This window comes from Mesocricetus auratus, unplaced genomic scaffold (assembly GCF_017639785.1).
Source record: "Mesocricetus auratus isolate SY011 unplaced genomic scaffold, BCM_Maur_2.0 Super-Scaffold_100011, whole genome shotgun sequence".
Classification (NCBI taxonomy): Eukaryota; Metazoa; Chordata; class Mammalia; order Rodentia; family Cricetidae; genus Mesocricetus; species Mesocricetus auratus.
The window spans coordinates 54,947,042-54,956,669 of NW_024429195.1; the positions used below are offsets into that span (position 1 = coordinate 54,947,042).

At 40.0% G+C, this 9,628-nt stretch overlaps 1 protein-coding gene across 1 annotated transcript in view; it reads left to right on the forward strand.

Annotated features, from left to right (window-relative positions):
• Lgr5 (leucine rich repeat containing G protein-coupled receptor 5) overlaps window positions 1-7,117 on the forward strand; it is a 113,867-nt gene extending 106,750 nt beyond the window's left edge. The window contains exons 16-18 of the mRNA XM_005081473.4: window positions 541-686; window positions 3,097-3,180; window positions 4,511-7,117. Coding sequence (XP_005081530.1) covers window positions 541-686; window positions 3,097-3,180; window positions 4,511-5,598 — 1,318 coding nt within the window. The 3' untranslated portion in view covers window positions 5,599-7,117. The remainder of the gene's footprint in view (window positions 1-540; window positions 687-3,096; window positions 3,181-4,510) is intronic.
• The last annotated feature ends 2,511 nt before the right edge of the window (window positions 7,118-9,628 follow it).

A 9,628-nucleotide genomic window follows, 5' to 3' on the forward strand; every position in this document is an offset into this window, starting at 1 on the left:
CTGTGTGTACTTATATATGTCTTAAACCATAGTGCTATCTGCATGTCTTTAAAACCAAGAAAATAATAGAGCCCCAAAGGATAGTACAAAAGATTATTTCAAAACGCTGCCTTAAAACATTTTTATGTTGTTTGTTTCTGGGCTATGTTTCATGTCATCTAAGTTATTAGAATTCTATATCTGCATAGACATTTATGGCGTACTTCAGTGACTTAACATAATGTTGCCATAATTTTCCTACCATTCATTTTTTTTTAATTCATTTTGTTCGTTTCCTACCATTCACACATTTTGTTATGGGAATTTTCCATCATTTAAATCACATCACTCATTTATAAACATTTCATGATGGTAAATTTTAGTAACTGTGGTCACAGGCATCATGGCTAGAATGAACACCTTTATTCATTTTGGATTCCTTATTTTAGGCTGAACTCCAGAAGCAGAATCATTGGGTGAAAAGATAAACATTGTATTTCATGATCTATCTTTTTTAAGTGTGTGTTTTTTGTTTGTTTGTTTTGCTTCTTTTCTTTACAGGATTATTGAAATGCCTTATGCCTACCAGTGTTGTGCCTTTGGAGTGTGTGAGAATGTCTATAAAATTTCTACTCCGTGGAATAAAGGTGATAACAGCAGTGTGGATGAACTTCATAAGAAAGACGCTGGGCTATTGCAAGTTCAAGGTAAGAACTGCTGCTGCGTGAGGAAATTGTAGCCAGAAAGCTTATGATACAGACCATGGAAAGTTCAGGAGTCCCCGTGTAATCGTCCAACAAATGGAGAGTTAGTATTACTTTGTAAAGACTGCAAAGGACAGAAAGAGCTGCCATCTATCCTGTGGGTGAATTTATGGCCATTTGTATTTATTAGCTTCTCCTCTGCACACAGTCCTTTTTAAGACGATCCTTTTTTTTTTTTTTCAAATATCATCCTGCACTTGTTTCTCTAGGAGAGAGAGGAAAAAAAAAAAGAACATGTTTATCCTGGCCTGGAGAAAGTAGGACTTGGGGGTGTGTGGATGGACAGACATTTTTAATTCCTCCATATTCAAGCAGAAGGGCCTAAGAATTCAGCTTCTGGACCAACAAATTCCAAGTGGTGTTCTTCTAGACCCCCACAGGGGTATCTGTCAGGAAGGTGAAATGAGATCATGTCTGTAAAGCCCTTGGCTTTCCTTGCAGTGAGACGTTACTTAAACAGAAAGCAATGTATCTCCACCACACCTGTGGGGATGAAGAGGCGCCTTGGGCAGCACCCCCTCCATTCCCTGCCAACCTTGCGAGTTTGCACAAGGCCTAACAGAATAGCCGCTCATTCTTAAGGCCTTGGTGATCTGTTGATTCCAAAGTGTAATTCGGCTTGCACTCGCCAGTCAGCTGAAGGAGCTAATCGCCTTGTTTGTTGTTTGTTTGTTTTAAGTCACACACCATGTACTCTTGCTTTTCTTCCTCCAGTAGTTTTGACTCTTCCTGTCCCATCAGCTCTAGTCTCTTCTATGTTTACTCATTACAAATTAAAAATGTAAAAGCATAGAGCCCAGTATGTTCCAGACACTCCACCAGCCTCTGGGACTGCATAATAACACTAATATCCTTCATACAATTCATTTTCAAGATCAGTGATTCTCAACTGTGAGCCATCTATTGGAATAACACCAAAGGGTTTGAAAAAGACAATGGTGCTGGAGCTGGGGAGCTGAGTGAGTAAGTGACGTGTTTGGTGCCCAGGCACAAGGATCTGAGTTCAGATCCTCCAATGCCCACAGTTGTAAAAAGTGAGATGTGGCAGGTAGCACCTATAACCTTAGTACTGTGGATGATCAGCCAGCCCAGATGAATGGGTGAGCTCCAAGTTCAATGAGAGAGAGAGCCTGTCTCACAAGGTGTTGAGTGAGCATCCAACGCCTACTTATGACATCCACAGATGTCCCTTTGAGTGATCACAAGCTTGTATGTGCACACACACAGACACACAAATACTGGTGCCTAAGTCTCACACAAAACCAAGAAAATGTGCATCTTTAGGAAAAGTGTATTAAATCACAAACTTCTTTCTTAGAAGATAGTTTCCCAAACCAAGCACCTTGTAAGAAGAGTTCTTAATTGGTCTAGACAATTAAAAACTGGAGTCAGATATAGAGAGAAATCCTGAGCAATCAGACAGAAGGAACAAGACACAGCACACCTTACCTCCTTAGTGTCTCAACAGATAAGTGAGCTATTTCCTATTTTTCCCTGCTTATATCCTGTTTCTGCCCAGCTACCTCACTTCCTGTCTTGTCTGTACAGACCTTCAGACCTCTATGGTTAGCTAGTGGCAAGCTCCATTCTCTACCCCCAGATAGGCTTTATTTATACAGGAAAGATATCACCACAGCTCCTTGTCATTATTTTGTCTCTTGTTATATAGAATTCCCCAAGGAGCACCAAAACTGATTTTTCCATCCGTTTGTACTGTAGCTATTTCAGTTGTTAGAAAATCGTTCTCTCCTCTTGCCTGTCTTTTCGTTTTCTTTTTCTTTCTCTCCAGCCTCCTTCCCCAGACAGGGTTTCTTTGTGCAACAGTCCTGGCTGTCCGGAACTTGCTTTGTAGACCAGGCTGGCGTGGAACTCAGAGATCCACCTACCTCTGCCTCCAAAGTTCTGGAATTAATGACGTGCACCACCTCTGGCCAGCTCCTCTCTCCCATCTTAAAGGAAGTTTCTGAGAGGTTTTGGAGACCAAACCTAGGGCTTTGCACATGCTAAACAAATATTCTACCATGTAGCTACACCCCAAGTCCTTAGAAAACTGGATAAAATGTGGTTGCTACCCTGGATTTAGGTCTGTGAAATTTTGAACCATCAGTAACTCCAGGGAACAATGGAATCAGAGGGCTTGGGTATTTCACCCTGAGTACAGGACCATTTCTCCTCACCTGCAGTGGAACAGTGGCAGAGTAGAGTGAATAACAGAACATCCACAAGGGACTTTCTAAGGGCCCTACACCAAAGTCTTGCCTTCATTTCTCTTTATGACAAGTCATGTCTTGTGAGCCACCCAAGTCTCTCCTCATGGAAGAACTAACCACTCCAGGGTTTCTCACTCCTACAGATGAACGGGACCTAGAAGATTTCCTTCTTGACTTCGAAGAAGACCTGAAAGCCCTTCATTCAGTGCAATGCTCACCATCTCCAGGTGAGACATCAAAACTGTTGCCGTTAAGGACCACTTGGACTCTGAGGCTTTAGATCACTGTGGCTACACTTCAGAAGCAAACTCTCTGCCACCTCATGACTCTTTACTGTCCCTGACAACCCAAACTTATAAAATACAAGCAAACTTTGTTCACTAGAGTCGTTTTCCATTCACAGGTAGAACTTTTGTGGAGAAATGTTGATTCAAGCTAATACACACTAAAAAGTTGGCATATACTCAAAGGCATATATGACTTAGAAGACAATATTGATATTTAGCATGAGATAGTACTCCATAGTCTTGCTTTGTATAATCAGTAAATATTTTTAGTAATTTAGATTTTTTTCTATAAATAACTATTTAGGACCTGGGAATTTAGCCCAACAATAAAGTATTTGTTTAACATGCTGAAGACTCTGGCCTGCGGGTATGGTGGTCCACACCTTTATTCCCTACTCTACCCTTCGGAGGCAGAGGCAGATGGGTTTCATTGAGCTCAAGGCCAGTCTGGTCTACATAGTTCCAGAGCAGCCAGGGCTATGTAGAGAGAGCATGGCTTTTAAAAAAAATGTGAAAATGAATAATATATAGATGAGTTTTTAAAATACTGAGTTAAGGACGGGCAGTGGTGGTACACACCTTTAATCCCAGCATTTGGGAGACAGAGACAGGTGGATCACTGTGAGTTCGAAGTCAGTGTGGTCAGAGTGGTCTACAGAGCAGGTTCCAGGACAGTCTCTAAAGCTACAGAGAAACCCTGTCTCAAAAAAAAAAAAAAAAACAAAAAACAAAAAACAAACAAAAACGAATTCATTAAATTTTCCTGTTCCTTAAAAAAAAAAAAAAGTGGTTAATTTAGTGATTGAATGATTGAAAGGCAGTGAGTAAGATTTTATTTCCAATAAATAATCATTCCTTGCTCCCTAAGATTTCCATGAAATGCACACTCCAGCTGCCCAGACTATGTCTCATATGAACTTTCGCTGGGAGTCTCTTTCTTGGACTGTGGAGCCATAGAAACTATTCTGAAGGTCTTGGTGAGAAATACAGGTGACCTGGCTTTTCACATTGGCCACACCACTATGTCTCAGGACTGAAGTTTCCCACTTTTATTTTTCTATGTATCCTCTGAGAACACAAGAACCCCTGGGGCATTAATGGGTCAGTGCTATGCAAACTCCCAGGTGGTCCTCACACTAGTTTGAGAAACAGGAACAAGTCATGTGTTCACGATGGTTACAGTGGCTGTTACTGACCTCCTTTTCTTGGCCAGTTTGCTATTCTCTCAACCCAATCTGATATGGTCTCTCCCTCTTCCTTCCATGCTCAGGTCCCTTCAAGCCCTGTGACCACCTATTTGGTAGCTGGCTGATCAGAATCGGAGTATGGGCCATCGCAGTGCTGGCACTTTCCTGTAATGCCTTGGTGACATCAACAGTGTTCAGAACCACTCTCTACATCTCTTCCATAAAACTGCTAATTGGGGTGATAGCGGTGGTGAACATGCTCATGGGGGTCTCCAGTGCTATGCTGGCCGTTGTAGATATGTTCACTTTCGGTAGTTTTGCGCAGCACGGTGCGTGGTGGGAAGATGGAGTTGGTTGCCAAGTCGTTGGTTTCTTGTCCATTTTTGCTTCAGAATCATCTGTTTTCCTGCTCACTCTGGCAGCCCTGGAACGTGGTTTTTCTGTCAAATGTTCTTCAAAGTTTGAAACGAAAACTCCCCTGTCTAGCCTGAAAGTGATCATCTTGCTGTGTGTCCTGTTGGCCCTGACCATTGCCACAGTCCCCTTGCTGGGAGGCAGTGAGTACAATGCCTCACCACTCTGCCTGCCCTTGCCCTTTGGGGAGCCCAGCACCACAGGCTACATGGTAGCTCTCGTCTTGCTCAACTCCCTCTGTTTCCTCATAATGACCATTGCGTACACCAAGCTCTACTGCAATTTGGAGAAAGGAGATCTTGAGAATCTGTGGGACTGTTCTATGGTGAAACACATTGCCTTGTTGCTCTTTACCAACTGTATCCTTTACTGCCCCGTGGCTTTCTTATCGTTCTCCTCTTTGCTAAACCTCACATTTATCAGTCCTGAGGTAATTAAATTTATCCTTCTAGTTATCATCCCACTTCCTGCATGCCTCAATCCCCTTCTCTACATCGTCTTCAACCCCCATTTTAAGGAGGATATGGGCAGCCTAGGGAAGCAAACCCGTTTCTGGATGAGATCAAAACACCCAAGTCTGCTATCCATTAACTCTGATGATGTTGAAAAACGGTCCTGTGACTCAACCCAAGCCTTGGTTGCCTTTACACATGCCAGCATAGCCTACGACTTGCCTTCCAATTCTGGGTCATCGCCATCTTATCCAATGACAGAAAGCTGTCATCTTTCTTCAGAAGCGTTTGTCCCATGTCTCTAGGTAATATGGGAGGGGACCATTTGCAAAAGTTGGGAACCTGCAAGATGATGGAAATCAGAGCAGTAGCTAAGAAGAGCTGAGCTGAAATCTAGCTTACAACACACATAAACATCTATAAGTTAGTATGGAAAATCGAATGCCTGATACTTGAGAGCGATGTGTAAGTCTAAACACTGCTTGTATAAATTGTTCAGCTATTCATCACATTACTTCGATGAGCTCAGAACTGAAAAGCAAATGAAACGCTCTTCCAGAAATAAACTCTCTCATTTCCTTTGCATTCTCTTCAAAGTCACCAGCGTAATCACTGGTAATAGGGGATTCATCAAAGGACACAATGGGTATATTTAAATCGACAAATTCCTTAGAAGAAAGTTAATAGTATGAAGCAATATAAGGACTTTAGTTAAATGGTCTACATTGCCCACAGAGTTTCATTTTAATGGTCATGTGGAGATATCTTTTGTCCTCTTGTAAGAAAGGGACGTTCCAACACACCAGTTTCTTGGATGAATGAGACATTTTTAACTCATTCATACATACATTTAAGATACTGGGTTTAATAAGTAAGCACTTGGTGCTTCTCCCTTGATAAAATAAAACTGGCTACAAGTTGTTTGAAAGGAAAATTATTAATTTAAATTGTTTCTAATGCAATTATATATAGGTAAAATTTGACTTATCGGATTCATTTTTAAATTCCTGGTGTCCAAAGCTCAGAAAGTTCATTGCCAGCAGTGGACCTATGTAGGAAAGACAGTGAACAGTTGCAGGATTTGTGTTTGTTTCTGATTGGTAGCATGCTTTGGGGACAATGTTTTATCATTGCCTCAAATAGTTGTGCATTGTAAGATGCAGAAAGGCAGACAGGACATATGTCCATATATCCTCTGAGAAACCTCACACACACACCCATCTGTAGTAGCTCTAGCAACAATGCCTCATGGCACTTTGGACTCAACAGAAACTGGGCAAAGTATTATTCTTTCTATGTAGCTTGGTTTTAGCTGTGTCCTTTTTTGATCAACCACCTGATAATAAAGAATACTTCTCTGCTTATTCCATATTAACACGGGTGTTAAATGTTTTAATCCAAATTATTAAATTTGAAAAATGAAAGTGTTTATTCTTAACTTCTGTGAGCCTACATTAGCCTCATTGCACCCAAACCAAAAGGCTGTTAGGTAGATTTATTTTTATATAAGCATGTTTTATTTTGACCAGATGTTTTAATGTGGAATTTTTTAAAAATACATTTATGAGATGTTTTATAAGATGTGTACATATAGAATTGTATTTATTACTACAGTAAAGATGCAGTGACATTTAAAAAACATGATAATAAACCATGTACAGTGACATATTCTTCCAAATATATTGCTTCTCTGCCCATTTTCTTTAAATGCATTAATTGTATATAATATATGTAAATACATAGTGCTTGTAAATAGACTCAAAATTTGCTTTTCTACTGGGCGCAAAATAAATTTTTAATAAAATGTGTGACTTGCAAAACAAACAATATCTTCAAGTCTATTGATTGACAGAAGAGACACATATGTGACCTAATGTTTTGGTGTGTGCTTTCTATACATCTGTGTTTTAATTCCTTAGATATATTGGACTCATATTAAATGCATCTTTCTTGAGAGTAAATCAGATTTTTTTCAGCTTCTGAATTATCTTCCCTGTAGCTAATAAGCCATGGGCTTGGTATAATATATTGTCTTAAGTGATAATTTGGATTTTATAACCTACACTAGTTCCAAATATCTTAGTGATAGAAGAAAAAGAGCATTTGTATATACAATTAGAAAAAAGTGTAAAAAACAAACCAATCTTAAATTATTGAGGATGGACATGAGTGTTCTATAAATTTAATTTGTGAATGTAAATTTAATATAAACACACTTCATGACCATGGCAAGAACATGCATACCCAGTACACAATGAAATGTATTGTTCAGTTACCTTTGCCCAAAACATAAGAAATTGTAGTTAATTTTCTGTGTCAGACTGGCAGCTTCCATGGGGATCTATGCCTCTCTGGGTTGTATACAAAGGAAAACAAACATTATGGTTAAAAGTAGCCAGTGTTTAACAGCACATTCCCAGAATTCCTTAACCATATGCTACATCCCAAACCTAGTTAACAGGTATGCCTAGTTAATGGGATCCTGTAAGCAGTCCCTACCCAGTCAATCTTTGGGTACAAAAGGGGCTTATTCCTCTTAATCCCATTCCTTTTGGCCTAAGTAACAGACACAGAATGGACTCAATCTTTCTTCTCAACACACTTGTTTTTGGGCAATCTAAGTTAGCAACAAGTTCTACCAGCATATGCTCAAGGAAGCACAGCCAATAATGTAATTTAAAAAAATGAGGAAAACATTTGTATCTACCCACACATCATGACTTTCATAGCAAAACACTAGTTACACCTCACACAGAACACTGGCCTTGAGTGTCTGACAAATGCTATCCACGATATATATTGCAGTGTGGGAAGACCTGGACTCCGTCTCCACAGATGAAGACATCAGCAGGGAACATACACAATGAAGATTTCCAGGGTGAACAGTAGTGAAAATAAATTTTAAAAACTAACAACCAGCTGGGTGGTGTTGGTGCATGCTTTTAATCCCAGCATTCGGGAGGCAGAGGCAGGTGGATCTCTGTGAGTTTGAGACCAGCCTGGTCTACAAGAGCTAGTTCCAGGACAAAAGCTACACAGAGAAACCCTGTTTCCTCAATATTTGGTTATTCTTTTTGTCCTGTTTGGTGTCTGGAAATAGTGTTTCTGAGGATGACACACAAGATTTTCCTTTAGCCTCCACAGGAATGGACACACACTCAAATATACACACAGAAACCTAAAAAAATAAAATAAAATAAATTTAAATGGTCAAGGGAGAAGTGCCGCCTAGGAGAACCATTGAGAGGCCAGGATCATAACACAAACCCAGCTCCATCTAATGAGAAGTGTGGAGAAGGAAGAATATCTTCCTATTGGGAGCAGCTATTTAATTAAATAGACTTCAGGTGTATTTATCTAGGACGGGCAGCCCATCATAATGATTATTATGTGAGCTTGAGCTTGTGTGTTGGCTTCTTTATGTATAGCACGTCATTTAATTAGGACAGCCTATGAGATAGATCTCATTCTCATGTTTCTTTTGGAGGAGGCAAGAAAGAGCAGTTAAACTTGCATGGGAAACAGTGATGAGTCCTCGACACATTTCTGCTAACAGGTACAGCAACACTTTTCAAAGAACAGTTCCTGAGAGTTGGCTGTTAGGCCTCACTCAGTCTTACACTCTGAAGAAGTAACATTCAGCAATCTTTGTTTTACTGTGCTATGTGGGTGATACTGCTATAGGCTAACATTTGAGAGCCAATGCAGCCTGCCATGTGCAGGACCTAGGGTCTAAAGAGGAACTGAGCTATCATTCTTAGGATGACAGAGAACAGGAAAAGAAAAAGTGATCACTTACAGTAAAGAAAAAAGTAAAGTGCAATTTACAAAAAGAAAAGTGGTAGGGAATGATGGCTGATGCATTGACTGCAGGATTTCTAAAACATGCTAACTCTGTCGATGTCACACTTGACTACAAAGCATTTATGTAGCACTCATAAATTCTAAATACATAATGAGATTATTCAATGAGCATTCACAGTGTGGTTACTTTGAAGGATAATATAGCATAGTGACTACTGAGATTGTGAAGCCCAGGGAGCCTAGGTTCAAATCCCAATTCCAGTCCTCAGTAGTTGTGTGCTTGGGCAAATTTGTTTACCTTTCTTCAGGTTGTAAAATAGGTCGTGAGATTACAAAATGTCACTGATGGACTATGCAACATCACACTACATCAACCAACAGAATTTACCGTTCAACTGCTATTTCTGCATGCGTGTGCTGCTGAAAAAACTATATGTTGTCAAGTCAATAGTATTAGGTGTTAGCAGTTTTAGGAGGCTCTGCCCCCATAACTGTGATTAGTGCCCTGATAAAAAGAGAACCCATGTGGCT